The sequence below is a fragment of the Chaetodon trifascialis genome, chromosome 14 (assembly GCF_039877785.1).
Source record: "Chaetodon trifascialis isolate fChaTrf1 chromosome 14, fChaTrf1.hap1, whole genome shotgun sequence".
Taxonomy (NCBI): domain Eukaryota; kingdom Metazoa; phylum Chordata; class Actinopteri; order Chaetodontiformes; family Chaetodontidae; genus Chaetodon; species Chaetodon trifascialis.
This window is the reverse complement of record NC_092069.1, coordinates 19,818,342-19,843,041: the sequence shown is the minus strand read 5'-3', so window position 1 is coordinate 19,843,041 and position 24,700 is coordinate 19,818,342. Positions and strand designations below refer to the sequence as shown.

The following is a 24,700-nucleotide window of genomic DNA, read 5'->3' as shown; positions in this document are numbered from 1 at the left end:
AAATTATATTTTCCTGAATCTGCAAAGCATTTTAAGTGATATGGATTGAAATTATTGTATAAATGAAGGTTATTTCTTTCATTTTTCTTTAGTTTTCTGCACCTGACAGACAAACGATGACAGTCTTCTTGTAATAAAGTCATTTTTTTTTTCACAGTTTTCTATCAGTTGATTCGTGGTTCAATGACCATGATGCTTTTTAATTCTGATCATTTACAAACTCACAATAAGCAGAAGTGAATGACATTATTTATCCTCATTGAACCCTGTCAGTAAATGAAAGGCAGACAAACAGACACATCATACCAACCACAGTGGACACAAACTTCTCTTTAAATCCTCAACTGCACTTGTAATATAAATATTTCCTTGTGTTCCATTAAGATCATAGATGGTGTCAATCCAAACAGTATTTCTCCTGATTTTGTGTCCCACGTTGCCTTGAGTGTGTTGAGAGCAGAGAGATGATTTCCATAGAGAGGAGGCTTTGCATGGTCAGCTGATCCTCCAGTGAACTGAGAAGGTTTATAGTCCTGTGAGTTCAACACTGCAGGACTCACATCTGTCAGTCAACACAGCAGAAAGCACAAGCAGCATGACTCTCATCACCATCTTCATCTGGACGCTGGCCTGCTGCTGTTTCACAGGTTGATTCTCTCAGCAACATTTCAAACATGATGTGCTGCCTTTTCTCTCATTTCTTTGTGCTGATAAATGAATGATTTGTTTTTGTCTGCAGGATGCAGCGGTCAGGTGACTGTGACTCAGCTTCCAGTAGTGACATCGACTGCAGGATCCACTGTCGCTCTCACCTGTAAAACCAGCAAACCTGTTAACAGCGACATTCTTGGGAATGAGTATATGTTCTGGTATCAACAGAAGTCTGGACAGCCTCCAAAGCTTCTAATAAAATTTGTAAGCACACTACATTCAGGAACACCAGCTCGGTTTAGTGGCAGTGGAAGCAGCTCCGACTTCACTTTGACCATCAGTGGAGTTCAGACGGAGGATGCAGCAGTTTATTACTGTCAGAGTCTCCATTACATAAACAGTGCTTGGGTGTACACACAGTGATTTGTAGCTGTACAAAAACCTCCCTCAGTCAGACTGCAGAGACACTGAGCTGTTAAAGCAGGAAGCGACTGCAGCTGCTGAAGAGGAAGAGACTCTGACACAGAGCACTGAACACAGAGCTGACAGTAACCTCACCAAGCACAAACTACACATTCACATTCATGCATTTTTCCTATTTCAATAACTGTGATCATCAGCATCTCTTGCATTTCCATTACGGAGACAGGTGAGAGTAACGCACCTGAGCACACGAAAAACAGGAAAATCAAGAGTCAGGAAGGCAGGCAAGCAGGCAAGAGAAGAAATGAGATTTGAGTCTTTGGTGATTTCAGTGTTCAGCTGAATGAGGCCTCTGAAGCTCTCAGTAAAGCCTTTCTGGCTCTTCTTGATGCTTTTGGTTTCACTCAGCTCGGACATGAACCTGCTCACTGCAGCGGTAACATCCTGGACTGGATTCTCTCATGCAGGATGGAGGTTTCTGATCTGACTGTCTCTCCTGTCACATGAGTGGTGTCACATCAGTTTCTAATTAAATTCAGATCTTTATCCTCCAGGAGCTTCAGTCTGTCCTCTTGTCTCTCTCTCCATCTCTGAGTCTGTCCTCTTTCCAGGTCTCCATGGTGGAGAGGAGGTCGGTCATGTGGCTCAGCTTTTATGTTTGCTGACTCCTGAAAGATAGATAGATAGATAGATAGATAGATAGATAGATAGATAGATAGATAGATAGATAGATAGATAGATAGATAGATAGATAGATAGATAGATACTTTATTCATCCCCAAAGGATATTTACAAGTTCCAGCATATTCCAAGTAAATGGCATGCAATAAATAATGTAAAAGCACAGCAAGTAAAGAATTCAAAGTTAAAAGTAAAAATGTCCACATTTTGAGTGTAAACAGGATTAAAAGTGAAGATGTCCAGTGCAACAGAACGCAAGTTTAAATGTCAAGTGTTCAAATGAGTTTAAATGAGATGTCCAGAGTTTAACTGTCCAGTGCAAACAGAATGCAAGTGAAGGTGCATGTTGAACAGAGTGTTGTACAGATTTCATTCAGAACATTGAGGAACGTTGACATTAATGTTTAACGTTCCCTGAGTGGAGTTAAAGAGCCGCATGGCATGGGGGAGGAACGACTTCCTCAGTCTGTCAGTGCAGCAGGACAGTGACAGCAGCCTGTCACTGAAGCTGCTCCTCTGCCACAGATGTCAGGCTGTCCAGCTCTGTGGCCACCACAGAGTTCACCTTCCTCACCAGTTTGTCCAGACGTGTAGCGTCACTCTGTTTGATGCTGCCTCCCCAGCGCACTGCTGCGTAGAAGAGGGCACTTGCTACCAAAGTCAGGTGCAACATCTGCAGCATCTTTTTGCAGATGTTGAAGGGCACCAGCCTTCTGAGGAAGTACAGTCTGCTCTGTCCTCTCCTGCACAGAGCATCTGTGTTGGCAGTCCATCCATTTTGTCATCCAGCTGCACTCCCAGGTATTTGTAGGTCTGTACAATCTCCACACAGTCCCCTTTGATGGTCACAGGCTCCGGATGAGGCCTGGGTCTCCTGAAGTCCACCACCATCTCCCTGGTCTTGGTGGTGTTGAGGTGCAGGTGGTTGGAGTCGCACCATGTGACAAAGTCCTGGATCAGCGTCCTGTACTCCTCCTCCTGTCCACTCCTGATGCAGCCCACGATAGCAGTGTCATCTGTGAACTTTTGCACGTGGCAGGACTCTGAGTTGTCTTAGAAGTTCGATGTGTACAGGGTGAACAGGACAGGAGAGAGCACGGTCCCCTGCGGTGCGACTCTGCTGCAAACCACGGTGTCAGATCTGCAGTCCCCCAGTCTCACATACTGAGGTCTGTCTGTCAGATAGACTGTAATCCAGACCACCAGGTGTGAGCCTGCTCCCATCTCTGTCAGTTTATCTCTGAGGAGCAGATAACTCTGATTGTCATGTTGGGTTTTCTAAGTCAGAAGAAACTCACAGTTTCTAAAATGCTGCTTTAAGTTAAATATGCAGAATTAAATTTTAACAACAAAACAGTTGGTAGAAAATCATCACTGACTGCCACAAACATTCAACAGTATTAACACTAACAGTTTTATTTTACGAAGCATAAAAATCTGCTTTTACAGCTACATTCAAAAGATTCAAATCCACGTTGCCTTGAGTGTGTTGAGAGCAGAGAGATGATTTCCATAGAGAGGAGGCTTTGCATGGTCAGCTGATCCTCCAGTGAACTGAGAAGGTTTATAGTCCTGTGAGTTCAACACTGCAGGACTCACATCTGTCAGTCAACACAGCAGAAAGCACAAGCAGCATGACTCTCATCACCATCCTCATCTGGACGCTGGCCTGCTGCTGTTTCACAGGTTGATTCTCTCAGCAACATTTCAAACATGATGTGCTGCCTTTTCTCTCATTTCTTTGTGCTGATAAATGAATGATTTGTTTTTGTCTGCAGGATGCAGCGGTCAGGTGACTGTGACTCAGCCTCCAGTAGTGACACCGACTGCAGGATCCACTGTCACTCTCACCTGTAAAACCAGCAAACCTGTTTATAAAGACGGTGCTGGAGAGTATTTGCACTGGTATCAACAGAAATCTGGACAGCCTCCAAAGCTCCTCATAAAACTTGTAAGCACACGACTTTCAGGAACACCAGCTCGGTTTAGTGGCAGTGGAAGCAGCTCCGACTTCACTTTGACCATCAGTGGAGTTCAGACTAAAAATGCAGCAGTTTATTACTGTCAGAGTTACCACAGTGGTGGAGTGTTCACACAGTGATTTGTAGCTGTACAAAAACCTCCCTCAGTCAGACTGCAGAGACACTGAGCTGTTACAGCAGGAAGCGACTGCAGCTGCTGAAGAGGAAGAGACTCTGACACAGAGCACTGAACACAGAGCTGACAGTAACCTCACCAAGCACAAACTACACATTCACACTCATATATGTGTGATTTATATTTTTAGATAGTTTTATTTTTATTCCATGTCAGAAACTGTGAAACTAACATTGTTATGATCACCAACATCTCATGTTTATTTTCCACACATTACCATCATTTGTTTTTCCATCACTTTCCACTGACACCGTAATCCACATAACTCTGAACATGTCATTTATTCCTTTGAACAAACACATTTATCTTTGTCAGAGGTTGTTCATATTATTGCTGACTGATGCCACTCTCATCTCTGACCATCAAACATGAGACGACAGCCAGTGGCCGCTTAGCTTAGCTTTGTGTGATGACTGGAGTCTTGGTAACCATCGAGCCTGGCTCCATCCAAAGGTACAAAAATCAGCTGAACATCACCACTAAAGCTCAGAGACGCACATGTTGCATTTTGTTTGTTGAACCTGTACAATCACTGAAGTTGTGAGGTTTTTATCAAGAAACAGACCCAAACACTGTGACTCAGAGAAAGAGGTGGGAGATGATGAAGAGTTGAATCAGTTTAATGATCTTTCCAACAGAGTAACACAGACAAATGTGAGAGATCCAATCATTTGAGCAGACGGTCAGGCCAGGGGGGACAGGTCCAAGAGCGAATCAGCTGAAGTTATAAAAGCATTTCATTTCTTGCTGCTCTTCATGAGATAAAAGACCAAACACTTCATCAAGTTGTTTATCACTTCAAGCTTTATTAGCACAAACATCAACCATCAACATGACAGTTATGAAGCACACTCACATCCAGCTGCTGAGCTACACACATTTCTCTCTAAGTCGTTGTTGTCCAACACTTTACAGCAGTGTTGTTCTCTGTCACACAAAGCTTTAGTTTCCTCTGCAAACATGAAAAGTCATATTGATGAGAGCAGCAGGTGTGTTCCTCCTGCTCCCTCCCAGCACGGAGCTCCTGTCCTGGGCCCCTCTAGGCCTCACACTGGCTCCTGTGGAGGGACTGGGTCTGGCTGTGGCCCTTATGGAGCACCTTGCAGGAGTACAGCTCTCCTTCCATCCAGCGCTCCTTGCTCAGGCTCAGGGTGCTGCTGCTGCTGTAGCGTCCGCTCTTCTCCTCCTCAGAGCTGCTCAGGACCCCCTCTGTCACCTGCGTACCGTCCACCTCCCAGCTCACCACGGCTCCCTGAGGAGAGTAGCCGCTCAGCAGGCAGGCCAGCGTGGCCGAGCCCCCGGAGAGCTGCTCAGAGGAGGGGGGAAGCAGAGAGACAGAGGGCCTGACCGTGGGGCCAGCTGGAGGGGAGAGCAGAGACACACGAGGAGCAGATTAACTCCCACTGTAGAACACACAACTCAACACCACACACTGAGCATACATGACAGAGGTTAACACGACTGTGGATGAGCTGTGTGCACCATACTGTGATCAGACAGAGGAGAGGAGGTGACAGATGGGACCAAATGAAGCGCTAACAAATAAAACTAAATGCTCAAACTTGATCTCATTTTCACATTTAAACTGATGAATCTTCGACTGAGGCACTCGTCACAAATCACTCAGAATTAGACAATCATATGCAACATGAGTGTAAATATAAAGAAATATTTAGAATAATGATCATGAAATTTAATCTTCATGTCTAATTTATAATGTTTGATAGTAAATAATTCATGCCTTCAATGATTTTGTTGTTTTTCAAAATGTAATGTCTGAATCCAGTTAAAGACTTTGTCATCTGTCTGTTTCACTTCCTTTTCACCACTTTAAACTAACGAACTGTGAACACAAACTACAGCTGGACTGCATGTACATATAAACTCACTTATTTGTTTTATAGACACATTTAATTTTATTAACTGTTTGAATGTAAAAAATAAGAAACCTGATGTAATTTTTTTTAGCATTAAACTTTTCCTCAGACCAATTCCACAAGCACATTTTGTCTAATAAGAAGTCAATTGAAAATAAAATGAGAAAAAAATTAAGTTATTTGGCATTTATTTAACCTTAATATTATCAGAAACACAATTATAAAATTAATCTTTGCACAATGAAAGCCAAATTGCGATTTCAGCCAAGTTTGATAAATAACAATAAATATACACATTTCAAACACCTTCAATCATTTCTTATGTATTTAGCTCATTTCACACAATAAGTTTGATCTTTCATGTTGTAGAAATGATAAATCTGTGATACTTACAGTCAATGATGAGTTTGGTTCCTCCACCAAAAGTCAACCACAGTGATACAAACTGATGAAGTGGCCGTACAAAAACCTCCTGCACTGTCAACAAGCATCTACACACTGAAAAAAGTCTCTGACAAAAATAAAATCATATTTTTCTGAATCTGCAAAGTATTTTAAGTGATCTGGATTGAAATTATTGTATAAATGAAGGTTATTTCTTTCATTTTCTTTAGTTTTCTGCACCTGACAGACAAACGATGACAGTCTTCTTGTAATAAAATCATTTTTTTCACAGTTTTCTATCAGTTGATTCTTGGTTCAATGAACATGATGCTTTTTAATTATGAAAATTTACAAACTCATTATAAGCAGAAGTGAATGACATTATTTATCTGCAGTGAACCCTGTCAGTAAATGAAAGGCAGACAAACAGACACATCATACCAACCACAGTGGACACAAACTTCTCTTTAAATCCTCAACTGCACTTGTAATATAAATATTTCCTTGTGTTCCATTAAGATCATAGATGGTGTCAATCCAAACAGTATTTCTCCTGATTTTGTGTCCCACGTTTCTTGAGTGTGTTGAGAGCAGAGAGATGATTTCCATAGAGAGGAGGCTTTGCATGGTCAGCTGATCCTCCAGTGAACTGAGAAGGTTTATAGTCCTGTGAGTTCAACACTGCAGGACTCACATCTGTCAGTCAACACAGCAGAAAGCACAAGCAGCATGACTCTCATCACCATCCTCATCTGGACGCTGGCCTGCTGCTGTTTCACAGGTTGATTCTCTCAGCAACATTTCAAACATGATGTGCTGCCTTTTCTCTCATTTCTTTGTGCTGATAAATGAATGATTTGTTTTTGTCTGCAGGATGCAGCGGTCAGGTGACTGTGACTCAGCCTCCAGTAGTGACATCGACTGCAGGAACCACTGTCGCTCTCACCTGTAAAACCAGCAAACCTGTTTTTAGATACAGTAGTGGAGCTGAGGGTATGCACTGGTATCAACAGAAATCTGGACAGCCTCCAAAGCTCCTAATCAGATATGTAAGCACACAACATTCAGGAACACCAGCTCGGTTTAGTGGCAGTGGAAGCAGCTCCGACTTCACTTTGACCATCAGTGGAGTTCAGACTGAAGATGCAGCAGTTTATTACTGTCAGAGTGTCCACAGTGGTCCAGTGTTCACACAGTGATTTGTAGCTGTACAAAAACCTCCCTCAGTCAGACTGCAGAGACACTGAGCTGTTACAGCAGGAAGCGACTGCAACTGCTGAAGAGGAAGAGACTCTGACACAGAGCACTGAACACAGAGCTGACAGTAACCTCACCAAGCACAAACCTTATTCTGATCTCTGCTTCTGTCCTCAAACTATCATTTTCACCATTTTCAGACTTGAGCAGGGACTCAGTTTCCAGTTTGTCAGTTTCCATTAATGCATTGTTCATTTTTGAAAATACATTTTCCACAACTCAAATACAAAAGTTGAATCCAGTCAGAATTTAAATTCATAACTTTGTCTTTCTCACTTTGTTCCACAGAATATGTTGGAAACATGTTCTGCAGTGCTGGAGAGAGTATTTTGACCATCTCTGGTTCAAACAATTTTGTCATTGTTGCTCTGATAAACATGCAGGCCAATACAAATACCAGATACACTGAAATATAGAGTAGGAGATACAGGTATATCTACATTATAGTAACATTTATAATAAACTAAAGTATAACATCACTTCTGTTGGAACATTTCTCCTCTGAATCTGCCCCCAGCCTGAGTCTCTGCTCTGCTGCAGCTGATTTTTGATCTCCTGCTCGTCTCTGCTGACACCATGAACTCTTCTGTAAACTTAGATTTGTGGATCTGTTTTCTTGTGTTGTCCTGTTGTAACTGATGGTGACGAACTAACCACAGTGATGATTCTACTTGTTTCGTCCACTGGCTTTCGTCTGTCTCTGGTTCCTGGATCACTCACACCTGAACTTCATCCGATCTTCAGTGGAGCTGTGAAACAACCCTCAGAGCCCTTGTTCTTGGCTGTTTGGCTGCAGAGCTGTCTGTTGAATTGCTGCTGGTGTTGAGTTATTGGTGAAACTCTGTGTTTGAGAGCGTACTGAGTCACAGCTCTGTTTCGCTCGTCCTTTGTCTTGCTGACGAACTGCAGGAAGAGCCTTATTTGATAAGTCCTGCTTTAGGAAGCTTCGTACGGGCTCTCTGCCATTTGTTTCCTCACTTTTTCCACCTGTTCTGTGGACACTAAGTGAGCTTAGAAATGTCTTTTTTGTTTCTCGGCCAGTTGAGTTTCTATCTTCCAATAAATGTGACTTTTTGTTTATTTTGCTCTTGGAGACCCTGACACCTTCAGACTCCACTTCTGTGACATCAGCTGGTTTTCTGTTAATTGCGGTTTTTCTGTCAGTTAATGTCATTCATTGTCACTCTTGTAGAGTCTCAGCAGCCGTTTCTTGATATTTTGGCCCTCTTTATAAAAAAGTGTTTGGGTGAGCTTGTTGTTTTCTTCCCTGTGTTCCTCTATGAAACAAAGGCTGTAACAATACTCTTTTCTCTGAGGGATTGGTTACACTTTTCAAAGGTCCTTGGCAGTAAATAAAGCAATTTGACCAAAAATCAGAAAAATAATTGCATAAAATATAGGAATGAAGAGTGGATGAAAACAAAATAAAAAGATTAAAGCTGACCTCAGTGTGATTGAATTCAAGCTGTCTTTCTGATTTATTTAATATTGTGCAATTTTGAGCTGCACACTGAGCTGTGTGTTGTGTTCCACACTGAATCCTTAATGAACACAGCAGCTACATTGATATGAGGGAAATTGCTGTATTATAACATGATGCTCCAGTTATTGATGTATTACATTAATCCTGATGTATGATGGACTTCAATGTTTGAACACTACATGACAGAAGAGGAATAAGAGAAAACAAGTGGAATAATTCAGATATTATGATGGAGTCTGGTCATGTACAGATCAATATTAAAGGCAAACATGTTTGTGTGAATGTGCAGTGAGAGCAGATTTGACCTGAAACTGATGTAACTGTGCTGATGGATGATTTTCTTTGGAATCTGAAACAAACATTTTCCTCCTCACACTAACACAGCTATTTGTTTGACTATGAAGGTGGTGTTTTGAATGGCTGCTGTGCATCACTGCTCCTAAAGCACTTTAAGATGAACCACTGACACAGGTCAGAGCAGTCTCTCTGACAGTCAGATGAACGATGATGATGATGTTTCTGACTCCACTGCTGACCACGCTGCTGCTGGGGCTTCAAGGTGAGACGTTGTGAGTCTCTCTTATGACCTGTTCACTGTTATTGTGGTGTCTAGGCTTTGAAAGTGTCAATTAAACATTTCACCAATTCTCTACTTTCATAAATACATTTTTATGGTTTGAAGTTGCATTGCACTTTACCTCACACTGTCATTTCTTTAAAATGTGTTTAAACTTTCTGTTCATTTCCAGGATCAGGTGCCAGTCCATCTGTGACTCAGTCTCCTGTGTCAAAGTCTGTTCGTGTGGGAGAGACGGTCTCTCTGAGCTGTACAGCCAGTACAGGAGTTGATGATGATCTCAGCTGGTACCAGCAGAAACCTGGACAGCCTCCCAAACTGCTGTTTTACAAAGTAAGCAGCCGTCAGTCTGGTACTCCGAGTCGTTTCAGCAGCAGCGGATCTGAACCTCAATTCACTCTGACCATCAGTGGAGTTCAGGCTGAAGATGGAGGAGATTACTACTGTCTGGGTGTTTACCGTGGCCCGGTGTTCACACAGTGATTTGTAGCTGTACAAAAACCTCCCTCAGTCAGACTGCAGAGACACTGAGCTGTTACAGCAGGAAGCGACTGCAGCTGCTGAAGAGGAAGAGACTCTGACACAGAGCACTGAACACAGAGCTGACAGTAACCTCACCAAGCACAAACTACACATTCACAATAATATATTTGTATTTTATATTTTTACATAGTTTTAACATTGTTATGATCACCAACATCTCATGTTTATTTTCCACACATTAGTATCATTTGCTTTTCCATCACTTTCCACTGACACCGTAATCCACATAACTCTGAACATGTCATTTATTCCTTTGAACAAACACATTTATCTTTGTCAGAGGTTGTTCATATTTTTGCTGACTGATGCCACTCTCATCTCTGACCATTAAACATGAGACCATTAAACAGCCAGTGGCCGCTTATCTTAGCTTTGTGTGATGACTCCAGTCATCACATTCAACAGTATTAACACTAACAGTTTTATTTTATGAAGCATAAAAATCTGCTTTTACAGCTACATTCAAACAATTCAAATCCACGTTGCCTTGAGTGTGTTGAGAGCAGAGAGATGATTTCCATAGAGAGGAGGCTTTGCATGGTCAGCTGATCCTCCAGTGAACTGAGAAGGTTTATAGTCCTGTGAGTTCAACACTGCAGGACTCACATCTGTCAGTCAACACAGCAGAAAGCACAAGCAGCATGACTCTCATCACCATCCTCATCTGGACGCTGGCCTGCTGCTGTTTCACAGGTTGATTCTCTCAGCAACATTTCAAACATGATGTGCTGCCTTTTCTCTCATTTCTTTGTGCTGATAAATGAATGATTTGTTTTTGTCTGCAGGATGCAGCGGTCAGGTGACTGTGACTCAGCCTCCAGTAGTGACACCGACTGCAGGATCCACTGTCACTCTCACCTGTAAAACCAGCAAACCTGTCTATAGTGGCGGTGCTGGAGACTGTATATTCTGGTATCAACAGAAATCTGGACAGCCTGTAAAGCTCCTAATTAAATATGTAAGCACACTAATTTCGGGAACACCAGCTCGGTTTAGTGGCAGTGGAAGCAGCTCCGACTTCACTTTGACCATCAGTGGAGTTCAGACTGAAGATGCAGCAGTTTATTACTGTCAGAGTGCACACAGTGGTGGAGTGTTCACACAGTGATTTGTAGCTGTACAAAAACCTCCCTCAGTCAGACTGCAGAGACACTGAGCTGTTACAGCAGGAAGCGACTGCAGCTGCTGAAGAGGAAGAGACTCTGACACAGAGCACTGAACACAGAGCTGACAGTAACCTCACCAAGCACAAACTACACATTAACGTTCATGCATTTTTTTTCCCATTTCAAAAACTGTTATACAATCATTGTTTTAACCAAAAACCCATTATGTCCATTTTACACATAGATCAGATCAGTTGTGTTTCCATCATGAGGTCAGAAAGGTTTAAAATCTTTCATTGTGATTGAGAACAGAAGCAAACTGATTGAATCAATGAGCCTCCAAGTTTGAGGAGGACTTGAGGGGGAGTAGGCCCGACCAATGTAGATCCAATCCTTTCCAAGGATGCAGACTGACAGAGCATGGACGGAAACACGTGAGGAAAAAGCACCCGAGCACGTAAGAAAGTAAGAATCAGGATGGCAGGCAAGCAGGCAAGGGAAGAAAGCAGAAATATACTTTGGCGTTTCTTCAGGAGTCTCAGTTACTTCCACGTGGGTTAACAGACAATTCAGTCAGTGGGGAACTGGTGCTTCTGGCTGGTGCTTTGTGGCTGCAGGTGAGTCTTGATTTAATGATTTATTGCACCTGCGTTCATGGGAGGAGGAGGCCGAGCCCAACCTGTCAGCCACACCCTGCAGGGAAACACACTCACACCAGACAGACAGGGGACAGACAGACAGACAGGAGACAGAGGGAGAGAGCCATCCTGCAAAAAGGGTGCTGCAGATATGTTTGGAGAAGGACACGCAATACAAAGAAAGTTTCAGCTTGATGGGAAATCAAGGTCAAACGAGATGGGGGAGTGTATGATAAGAAGATTGACGATACTGTTGTTTGGCCAGTTAGACCTGTCTGGATATTATAAAACCCTTGTGTTCACCTAGAAATGCTCAGAATTAAGCACAGTAATTAGAAGCAACCTTAACAGCACAAATTTCATTGTGGGAAAACATCCAACAGGCCTTTGCAATCAGTGTCATGAGGCTAAGACTGTAGAGCATATTTTCATATCATGCAGGAATGGAATTTTACACACGACAGACGAGTTATGATGCCACAGTTATGGACAATAGGGCAGGTGGAGGATAACATTAGAAATATATTAGAGTGTGGGGACAATGAGCAAGGGAGGAAATGGATTTTCCGTTTTCTAAGAACAACTGGACTGAACGGATGTATCTAGGGAGGTGCCACATTATCAGCTTTTCTTGGATACAGATGGAGAGTGAAACAAGAAGATGGCAGTAATGCAACATCATGGATGTCAGCTGCTGTAAAACCTCAGAGAAGAAGAAGACATGAGAGAGACAGGTCAGTCTGAAAGCTGTGATGCAAGATTCAATGTCCACCAGGCCCTGTCCTCCCTCCTACACCAGCAGGTACAGTACCGCCGATTTCACCCAGTACTGCCCTGACCAGAAGAAGTCCACAAATGTCCTCTGGACCTCTTCAATCAGGCCCCTTGGTGGAGGCAGGACTATCAGTCTGTGCCAAAGGGTCAAGGCGACCAAATTATTAACGGTCAAGACCCTGCCCCTGTAGGAAAGCTGTGGCAGCAGCCTTTTCCATTTAGACAGTCTGGAACACGCCATCTCCAAAACACCCTCCCAGTTACCACTTCCTCTGAACCTCTTCAGTCCCCAGATGAACCCCCAGGATCTTCATGCCCTGCCGTCCCCAGCTGAGGTTCCCCGGTAACTGCGGGATCTGCCTGTCAGCCCATTGCCCAACTAATAACCCCTCACTCTTATCCCAATTCACCTTAGCCGAGGATGCCCTCTCATGCAGGTCTAAACACTCCACCAGGAGTGCCACATCCCTCGGATCTCTGACAAAAACATTGATGTCATCAGCGTAGGCCGATCACCAATGAGGAGCGCTGTGGCAAACCTGGGACCATGAGACCTGATAGCCTGGATCTTACCCTGTTCAGAAGAGGTTCAATGGATAAAGAGTATAAAAAGCCAGAAATGGGGCACCCCTGCCTAATCCCTCTCCGAACCCACACTGGACAGCTCAGCCCCCCACCCACCTTCAGCAAAAAGAAAATGTGTCCCAATACAACAACCTAAGCAGTGAAACAAACCCATCACCAAAACCAACAGCCCTCAAAAGAAAACCATGGTTAACCCTGTCAAAAGCCTTCTCCTGGTCCAGTGAAATGATCTCAACATCAATGTTGTGAGATTTGCAAATGTCAAATAAGTCCCTTATAAGAAATAAATTGTCCATGATGGATCTGTCCAGTATGCAGTATAACTGGTCCCTGTGAATCAACACCTCCATGAAGTTTTTCAGCCTGTTGGACAGCACTTTCGAAAGAAGTTTGTAGTCTGTGCAAAACAAAGCCACTGGTCTCCAGTTCTTAAGAAGAGCCAAGTCCCCCTTTTTTGGCAGAAGCGAGAGGACCACATGGCGACATGAAACGGGTAAGAGTCCAGTCTGAGAGCACCCCTGCAGCACCTCCCACAGGTCAGTTCCCAAACACCTCCAGAAATGTTGATAAAAGTCTACAGGCAACCCATCCAATCCAGGAGCTCTACCTGGAGCCATCTGTCCCACAGCAGCAGTAAGGTCGTCTATAGAGAGACATCGACATCCAGCATTGCTCTTTCACTGCAACAGTCCTCCCTCCCAAAGAGGGTGCTGTAGAACCCCACAGCATGCTACCTCATCTGGACTGGATCAATTGTCACCGAACCATCAGGCAGGCAGAGACAGACCATTTGCTTGGCCTGAGAGACACACCTCTCCAGGTTGAAGAAGAAGGAGGTGGGTGCGTCCATGTCTCTAATACTGATAAACCGTGACCTGACCAATGCCCCCTTAGCCCTTTCATGTAGAAATGACCGTAGTTCCTGTTTCTTCTGCTGAAGTCTCTGACTGTTTGTGCTGTTGTGAGTGAATAAACTGTCCTCTAATCACCTGATTTCCTTTTCCAAATCTTCAACGGCTTTTTTGACTCTACCTGTGGAATGACTTATGTATTGCTGACAGAAAACTCATATGGGAGCCTTGCCCACCCCCCACCACTGACTCAAGGATGTAATTTCCCCCTTCCTTCCTCTCCAAATTTCCCTGAAGGTATCAAAACTCTGACAGAAAGTGTTGTCCAGAAGCAACCTGATGTTAAAGTGCCAGTATGAGCTGCTCTTAGTGGTTGATGATATGTGGATGTCTGAAGTCACAGGGTGATGATTGGTGAAGCCTACGGGGTAGATGTTGCTGCTCAACAGTCTGTTGATGAACAGCTGGGATATATGAACTGTGTCCAGTCTGGCTGCACTTACCCTACCATCTGAAACTTTGACCCATATGAACTGCCTGTCCTTTAGATGTTTGACCCTCCACACATCTACCACCCCGGACTCTGAGGTGATACGTGACAAAGATCTGGCTGACTGTAAATGAGGTTCCTCTCCTGTCCTGTCTAATGTAAACTGGTGGAGTTCCAGTCGCTTCCCATCACTACACACTCACCCTGATCACACTGCTTTTAGAAATCATGTAATTTCTGAAACAGCTCCAGCCTGTCTGAACCGAGTGTAGATGTTTATGAAGCAGAAAGAAATGTCCTGCGTTTTTGCCCTGACCACGAAAGCCCTGCCTTCCTGGATCTCCATGGTGGAGGTGATGCTGACATGAAGCCCTGGAGAAATAGAGTTGCTACACCTGCTGAAATGTTTGACCCATGAGACAGAAAATGCTGGCCCTTCTGCCACAAACCCAGGCTGTCCTGTCACTGTGTGTCTCCTGCAGGAAGACAATATCTAATCTTTTGTGTGAAATTGTTCCTGAAACCACTGCCCTCTTCTGTACATCCCTCCCACCATTAATATTCAAGGAGCCGACCCTCACTTTGTGCATACAAAGGTGAGAGAGAGAGGTGTTATAATCAGATAAGAAAGAGAGTGTGAGGAAGATCACCCAGCCAACCTGCCAACAAGTTTCTGACTCAGACTGACAAATCCAAGTCTGTTAGTCTTGGAGGGACTGTGACCATCAGCGCCACAGGGAGTTCAGACATTGGTAATACTCTCAGTTGGTACCTTCAGAAACCTGGACAGACTCCCAAGCCTCTTATATACTATACATCAGATCGCTTCTCAGGAACTCCGTCTCGATTCAGTGGCAGTAGTTCTGGTTCTCACTACACTCTGACCATCAGTGGTGTTCAGGCTGAAGATGCTGCAGATTACTACTGTCTTGGTGCCCATGGTGGTGGAGTGTTCACACAGTGATTCAGAGCCGTACAAAAACCTCCTTCAGTTTGACTGAAGTGAAAACGGCCTGCTTCAGGTGCAGAGGGTTGATGAAGAGACTGATGATGAGGATAACTGGTCCAATGAACACAACACAAGAGTCATCAAGCAGAACCACAATGAATCTAAATAAAACTGAAACAAGCTCACAGACAGTTTCTAAAATGCAGCTTTAAGTTAAATATGCAGAATTAAATTTCAACAACAAAACAGTTGTTAGAAAATAATCACTGATTGCCACAAACATTCAACAGTATTAACACTCACAGTTTTATTTTACGAAGTATAAAAATGTACTTTTACAGCTACATTCAAAAGATTCAAATCCACGTTGCCTTGAGTGTGTTGAGAGCAGAGAGATGATTTCCATAGAGAGGAGGCTTTGCATGGTCAGCTGATCCTCCAGTGAACTGAGAAGGTTTATAGTCCTGTGAGTTCAACACTGCAGGACTCACATCTGTCAGTCAACACAGCAGAAAGCACAAGCAGCATGACTCTCATCACCATCCTCATCTGGACGCTGGCCTGCTGCTGTTTCACAGGTTGATTCTCTCAGCAACATTTCAAACATGATGTGCTGCCTCTTCTCTCATTTCTTTGTGCTGATAAATGAATGATTTGTTTTTGTCTGCAGGATGCAGCGGTCAGGTGACTGTGACTCAGCCTCCAGTAGTGACATCAACTGCAGGATCCACTGTCACTCTCACCTGTAAAACCAGCAAACCTGTTTACAGAAACAGTTATGGAGACTTTATGTTCTGGTATCAACATAAATCTAGACAGCCCCCAAAGGTCCTCATAAAACTTGTAAGCACACGAATTTCGGGAACACCAGCTCGGTTCAGTGGCAGTGGAAGCAGCTCCGACTTCACTTTGACCATCAGTGGAGTTCAGACTGAAGATGCAGCAGTTTATTACTGTAAGAGTTACCATGAAATAAACAGTGCTGCTCTGTTCACACAGTGATTTGTAGCTGTACAAAAACCTCCCTCAGTCAAACTGCAGTTTTAATAGTTTTTTTGTTAAAGTATATTAAAGGCCTCTGCTGTCTACAAAGCAGACAAAGGTTGCCTCAACATTGTTAAGCCTGGCCCAAATTTTAAATTTCTGAATTCAAAGTACAGACCAGGAAACAAGAGTAAGAAAACAAACCAAATTTATTAACCATAAGGATAACACAAAACACAATCATAAGGAGCAGAGAGAACAAACAAAAGGCGCACTCGTAAGGAACAAAGAAACACAAAGTGCATTCAACGAGAGGAACAAACAATTTCTCCATGTGGGACGCTGAGGCAGGGCAAAGGCTGAACGTGGCTGGTAGGAACAGACAAAGCGCAGGTGAGACATGGGAAAAACCTCCAGCCAAAGACAACGATCGCAACTAGGCATAGATTGGAAGGACTTAATGGGCTCAGGTCTGGATGACTCATGGGACAGATCAGGATAATCTGGCAACCACCCTAGCTTCGCCTCTTCCTTAAGTACCTGAGCTCTAATCAGGCTCATGTGCTTCAGGTGCGCTGCCTGAGAGGCGGAGTCAGCTGGGTGCAGGGAAACACCCAGCTGAGAGACAGAGGAATGAACAGACAGACAGACAGACAGACAGACAGACAGACAGACAGACAGACAGACAGACAGACAGACAGACAGATAACACTAATGAAAAGGGAAACAGAGAACACTAGGAGCAGACAGATCTAGCGGATCTTCAGACACATACTTTCACAAAATCGGTTGTTCATGTGTTTTATGTCAAGATCAAAACAAGCATTCTTGATATTTTTCTATCACTGTATCAAGTTCATTATGATTTAAAAGAAATGACATTAGAGACACAAATATTTACATGATCAATCCAAAGCTTTTCATTCTCCACAGAGAGGAGGATCAGCTGAAGTTCTAAAAGCATTTAATTTCTTGCTGCTCTTCATGAAATAAAAGACCAAACACTTCATCAAGTTGTTCATCACTTCAAGCTTTATTAGCACAAACATCAACCATCAACATGACAGTTATGAAGCACACTCACATCCAGCTGCTGAGCTACACACATTTCTCTCTAAGTCGTTGTTGTCCAACACTTTACAGCAGTGTTGTTCTTTGTCACACAAAGCTTTAGTTTCCTCTGCAAACATGAAAAGTCATATTGATGAGAGCAGCAGGTGTGTTCCTCCTGCTCCCCCCCAACCAGAGCTCCTGTCCTGGGCCCCTCTAGGCCTCACACTGGCTCCTGTGGAGGGACTGGGTCTGGCTGTGGCCCTTATGGAGGACCTTGCAGGAGTACAGCTCTCCTTCCATCCAGCGCTCCTTGCTCAGGCTCAGGGTGCTGCTGCTGCTGTAGCGTCCGCTCTTCTCCTCCTCGGAGCTGCTCAGGACCCCCTCTGTCACCTGCGTACCGTCCACCTCCCAGCTCACCACGGCTCCCTGAGGAGAGTAGCCGTTCAGCAGGCAGGCCAGCGTGGCCGAGCCCCCGGAGAGCTGCTCAGAGGAAGGGGGAAGCAGAGAGACCGAGGGCCTGACCGTGGAGCCAGCTGGAGGGGAGAGCAGAGACACACGAGGAGCAGATTAACTCCCACTGTAGGACACACAGCTCAACACCACACACTGAGCATACATGACAGAGGTTAACACGACTGTGGATGAGCTGTGTGCACCATACTGTGATCAGACAGAGGAGAGGAGGTGACAGATGGGACCAAATGAGGCGCTAACAAATAAAACTAAATGCTCAAACTTGATCTCATTTTCACATTTAAACTGATGAATCTTCGACTGAGGCGCTCATCACAAATCACTCAGAATTAGACAATCATATGCAACATGAGTGTAAATATAAAGAAATATTTAGAATAATGATCATGAAATTACATCTTCATGTCTAATTTATAATGTCTGACAGTAAATAATTCATGCCTTCAATGATTTTCTTGTTTTTCAAAATGCAATATCTGAATCCAGTTAAAGACTTTGTCATCTGTCTGTTTCACTTCCTTTTCACCACTTTAAACTAACGAACTGTGAACACAAACTACAGCTGGACTACATCTACAGATAAACTCACTTATTTGTTTTATAAATGGATTTCATTTCATTTTATTTTAATAACTGTTTGAATGTAAAAATAAGAAATCTGATGTTATTTTTTAGCATTAAACTTTTCCTCAGACCAATTCCACAAACACATTTTGTCTAATAAAAACTAAATTGAAAATAATATATGAGAAAATTTTACTTATTTGGCATTTATTTAACCTTAATATTATCAGAAACACAATAATAAAATTAATGTTTGCACAATGAAAGCCAAATTGCGATTTCAGCCAAGTTTGATAAATAACAATAAATATACACATTTGAAACTCCTTCAATAATTTCTGATGTAAATAGCTCATTTCACACAATAAGTTTGATCTTTCATGTTGTAAAAATGATAAATCTGTGATACTTACAGTCAATGATGAGTTTGGTTCCTCCACCAAAAGTGTACCACAGTGATACAAACTGATGAAGTGGCCGTACAAAAACCTCCTGCACTGTCAACAAGCATCTACACACTGAAAAAAGTCTCTGACAAAAATAAAATCATATTTTTCTGAATCTGCAAAGTATTTTAAGTGATCTGGATTGAAATTATTGTATAAATGAAAGTTATTTCTTTCATTTTTCTTTAGTTTTCTGCACCTGACAGACAAACGATGACAGTCTTCTTGTAATAAAGTCATTTTTTTTCACAGTTTTCTATCAGTTGATTCTTGGTTAAATGAACATGATGCTTTTTAATTCTGATCATTTACAAACTCACAATAAGCAGAAGTGAATGACATTATTTATCTGCAGTGAACCCTGTCAGTAAATGAAAGGCAGACAAACAGACACATCATACCAACCACAGTGGACACAAACTTGTCCTTAAATCCTCAACTGCACTTGTAATATAAATATTTCCTTGTGTTCCATTAAGATCATAGATGGTGTCAATCCAAACAGTATTTCTCCTGATTTTGTGTCCCACGTTGCCTTGAGTGTGTTGAGAGCAGAGAGATGATTTCCATAGAGAGGAGGCTTTGCATGGTCAGCTGATCCTCCAGTGAACTGAGAAGGTTTATAGTCCTGTGAGTTCAACACTGCAGGACTCACATCTGTCAGTCAACACAGCAGAAAGCACGAGCACCATGACTCTCATCACCATCTTCATCTGGACGCTGGCCTGCTGCTGTTTCACAGGTTGATTCTCTCAGCAACATTTCAAACATGATGTGCTGCCTTTTCTCTCATTTCTTTGTGCTGATAAATGAATGATTTGTTTTTGTCTGCAGGATGCAGCGGTCAGGTGACTGTGACTCAGCCTCCAGTAGTGACACCGACTGCAGGATCCACTGTCACTCTCACCTGTAAAACCAGCAAACCTGTTTATAGAAGCAGTGCTGGAGAGTATTTGCACTGGTATCAACAGAAATCTGGACAGCCTCCAAAGCTCCTCATAAAACTTGTAAGCACACAACATTCAGGAACACCAGCTCGGTTTAGTGGCAGTGGAAGCAGCTCCGACTTCACTTTGACCATCAGTGGAGTTCAGACTGAAGATGCAGCAGTTTATTACTGTCAGAGTGAACACAGTGGTCCAGTGTTCACACAGTGATTTGTAGCTGTACAAAAACCTCCCTCAGTCAGACTGCAGAGACACTGAGCTGTTACAGCAGGAAGCGACTGCAGCTGCTGAAGAGGATGAGACTCTGACACAGAGCACTGAACACAGAGCTGACAGTAACCTCACCAAGCACAAACTACACATTCACACTCATATAATGGTGTATTCATCTTTGTAGTGACTAGGCCTTGCCTACTGGAAACTGAAAAGTAAAAGTCGTTGAGAGGCTGAGTTAGGGCCTTGTTCTGCTTCCAAAGAAAGATAAGCTGAATCATAAATACATTCATAACTTTTATTATAGGAAAACAATAAACTCAGAATAACATGGCGATAATACACTCAAAATAATTTACAGTTTTCAAACAGCATTTAAAACAGCGGTCAACAAAAAGTATGGTGACCCACTCACCCCCTCTCTCACTCATTGTGTCTATCTGCCACACAGGTAAAGGTGCTCATCTAACATACCACATATCACTGCCACATCCATGTGACCTATCACAATCATTGTAATTGTTAAATAACAAATAAACAATAAAAAATAACCAAAATAGCAAATACATAAACCATAACAACATTATCTATTTACACTCAATCCATTCACAGCTCCTCCAATCTTTTTATCATACTTTTATATTTATTCCATGTCACCAAGTCACTGCTATAATATCCAGCAGCCCACAGATTGTTGTGCCAGTTGAAATTATGAAAAAAATAAATCTTGTAAAATATTTCCATGTGAAGCTACAGCCAATAACCTGTCAGCTTAGTGAAGCACAAATAATCACCAAAGGGGGGAATCTTCTAGACTGGCTCTGTCCGAGGGTCACAAACTCTTCCCAATGGGAATCTCTTAATTACTGACACTTGTAGATGTTGATGGAATGATTTACTTGCCCATCAACAGGCTAGCTGTTTCCCCCTGCTTCCAGTTTTTATGCTAAGATAAGCTAACTGGTTCCTGGCTTTTACATCATATTTACAATACAAACGTGAGACGATTAGACATATCATGGCCATCCAAGCTGGTGTGGCTTGTAGTTTTAATCATATGTCATGATCTTATGGATCATACCTCAAAAAGTCACACCCCCACTTCCCGATTGTATTGGTTTGTTCCACATCTTGAAGGATGAAATGATTCACAACAGCAGGTCTGGATGGATCAGTGTGTTTCACATCAGTGCTGGAAGAGATGATGGTTGTGCTGAGTTGCTGAGGTGGTTAATGCAGCATCAAACCCTTTTTCACACAGGTGCAAATGAAATGCAGTTACTTCTACACAACTCAGTGTATATGACAAATACAGGTATAGTTTGCTTTGTGGGGACCAGTTAAAGTTAGTCGCCATCCCCCAAACCAGGTGTTTAGCCTTTTGGCTCCTTAGCTAATCGTGATCTGTGGTAGATGATCATTGCAGTCGAGGCAGAAAGGACTCTGAGGAGAACTGGAGGAGAGTCAGGGATTCCTTTTGTGGTCTTAAAGACAGATGTTGAGGTGGAATTAGAAATCTTGCCCTTGACTATTACTGCTCTCTCTGGTTATATGAGTAGTTACAGGTTATATGTACTTAGGCTGGTGGTGATGATGGATCTCTCAAGCAGCCTGAGTAGTTTGGACAACAGGTCACGTTTGCTGCTGAGTTTGAGTGTTTATTGACAATGGAGGAGACACTGCTGTGTGAGGTCAGCACAGTCTCGTCTGCTGCTTCCTCTGTGTTTGAAAATACAGTTATTACATTTGGGTCATTTTCAATAATCAGAACAGCATAAATACTTAACATCAAGATTTCTAAATACAGTGTTCATCCAAATATAAAGTGGGAGATTACTGAGGTCAAAAATCTGATTGAGGGAAGTTTTAAAATCATCACCGCAAATCTCCAGTTAGCTCACATTGAGTTTAGTGTTGATCCAGTCTGCCAGCAGGGGATGCTATAGATATGTTAATGAGGAGAACAAAAAGAAGTGACAAGGAGATTGTTGACAATGAAGAGACGAAACATAAAGAAGAAAATAAAGTCGAGATTTTCTAGATGGACCTTTAAGTCTGAATGATGGTCAAGATGATGAAGTGTGGCTCCACCTCACCTCTGCTGTGTCTGTTTCACATGAACAGGTGTGTGTTTGCCTTCTTCACTATATTTGCATGACTTTGATGCATCACTGCTCCTCACACTTTAAGTTCTTGTGTCACAGAGAGTCTGAACTGTTTTCATGCACTCACACTGAAAACTGCATCAGGATGATGTTGCCAATAACTCTGATTGTCATGTTGGGTTTTCTGAGTCAGGGTGAGAGATTTTCTACATGTTCAGAGTAAATTCAGTCGCTTCTCTCGTCTTTACTTTTGCTTTGAACATGTTTGTTGTTGTCTTCTTTTAAAACCTGAGCTGCTGCTTCAGATACCTTTAAATATGTTTTTCTTTCCTCATTTCAGAGTCTTCTGCCAACAAGTTTCTGACTCAGACTGACAAATCCAAGTCTGTTAGTCTTGGAGGGACTGTGACCTTCAGCGCCACAGGGAGTTCAGATATTGGTTATGATCTCAGTTGGTACCTTCAGAAACCTGGACAGGCTCCCAAACTTCTTATATATAGAGCCTCAACTCACTTCTCAGAAACTCCGTCTCGATTCAGTGGCAGTAGATCTGGTTCTCACTACACTCTTACCATCAGTGGTGTTCAGGCTGAAGATGCTGGAGATTACTACTGTCTTGGTGACCATGGTTATGGAGTGTTCACACAGTGATTCAGAGCCGTACAAAAACCTCCTTCAGTTGGACTGAAGTGAAAACGGCCTGCTGCAGGTGCAGAGGGTTGATGAAGAGACTGATGATGAGGATAACTGGTCCAGTGAACACAACACAAGAGTCATCAAGCAGAACCACAATGAATCTAAATAAAACTGAAACGCTCAGACAGTTTCGAAAATGCAGCTTTAAGTTAAATTTGAAGAGTAACATTTCATCTTTTCAAGAAAACAGTTGATGTGAGAAAATATCCACTAAGAGTAACAAACATCCAACAGTATTAACAGAAATAGTTTTATATTAAGAAGGACAAACAATCTGCTTTTACAGCTACATTCAAACATTTTAAATCCACGTTACCTTGAGTGTGTTGAGAGCAGAGAGATGATTTCCATAGAGAGGCGGCTTTGCATGGTCAGCTGATCCTCCAGTGAACTGAGAAGGTTTATAGTCCTGTGAGTTCAACACTGCAGGACTCACATCTGTCAGTCAACACAGCAGAAAGCACAAGCAGCATGACTCTCATCACCATCCTCATCTGGACGCTGGCCTGCTGCTGTTTCACAGGTTGATTCTCTCAGCAACATTTCAAACATGATGTGCTGCCTTTTCTCTCATTTCTTTGTGCTGATAAATGAATGATTTGTTTTTGTCTGCAGGATGCAGCGGTCAGGTGACTGTGACTCAGCCTCCAGTAGTGACACCGACTGCAGGATCCACTGTCACTCTCACCTGTAAAACCAGCAAACCTGTTTATAGAGACAGTGCTGGAGAGTATTTGCACTGGTATCAACAGAAATCTGGACAGCCTCCAAAGCTCCTCATAAAACTTGTAAGCACACGACATTCAGGAACACCAGCTCGGTTTAGTGGCAGTGGAAGCAGCTCCGACTTCACTTTGACCATCAGTGGAGTTCAGACGGAGGATGCAGCAGTTTATTACTGTAAGAGTCTCCATTACATAAACAGTGCTTGGGTGTTCACACAGTGATTTGTAGCTGTACAAAAACCTCCCTCAGTCAGACTGCAGAGACACTGAGCTGTTACAGCAGGAAGCGACTGCAGCTGCTGAAGAGGAAGAGACTCTGACACAGAGCACTGAACACAGAGCTGACAGTAACCTCACCAAGCACAAACTACACATTTATATCATACATTTTTCCCATTTCAAAAACTGTGATCATCAGCATCTCTTGCATTTCCATTTCAGAGACAGGTGAGTGTAATGCACCTGAGCACGTGAAAAATAGGAAAATCAAGAGTCAGGAAGGCAGGTAAGCAGGCAAGGGAAGAAAGCAGATTCGAGTCTTTGGTGATTTCAGTGTTCAGCTGAATGAGGCCTCTGAAGCTCTCAGTAAAGCCTTTCTGGCTCTTCTTGATGCTTTTGGTTTCACTCAGCTCGGACATGAACCTGCTCACTGCAGTGGTAACATCCTGGACTGGATTCTCTCATGCAGGATGGAGGTTTCTGATCTGACTGTCTCTCCTGTCACATGTGTGGTGTCACATCAGTTAATTAAGTTCAGATCTTCATCCTCCAGGAGCTTCAGTCTGTCCTCTTGTCTCTCTCTCCGTCTCTGAGTCTGTCCTCTTTCCAGGTCTCCATGGTGGAGAGGAGGTTGGTCATGTGGCTCAGCTTTTATCTGTTTTGTGACACCTGAAAATTCCTTGATGTCCTCCCACATCCACTTTCTTCATGGATTCATAGATTCCTCATAGATTGTAAACATATTATGTTTGTGAACAACAGATCCAGGAAATGTTTGGCAAAGCAAACAACAAACAGTTCCACTGAATCTTGAATCCAGAACGGTCAAGGCTGGAGACGTAGTCAGA

The 24,700-nt window shown here is 42.9% G+C and overlaps 2 gene segments (V, D, J or C); one reads left to right on the top strand and one right to left on the bottom strand.

Moving 5' to 3' along the window:
* The first annotated feature begins 9,417 nt into the window (after positions 1–9,417).
* LOC139341862 (immunoglobulin kappa variable 1-6-like) lies at positions 9,418–9,973 on the top strand. The segment is given in 2 exon segments: positions 9,418–9,472; positions 9,663–9,973. Coding segments are annotated over 2 exon segments (366 nt in total).
* A 7,703-nt stretch (positions 9,974–17,676) lies between these two features.
* LOC139341861 (Ig kappa chain C region, B allele-like) lies at positions 17,677–22,839 on the bottom strand. The segment is given in 3 exon segments: positions 17,677–17,996; positions 18,915–18,998; positions 22,785–22,839. Coding segments are annotated over 3 exon segments (459 nt in total).
* Between the last annotated feature and the right edge of the window lie 1,861 nt (positions 22,840–24,700).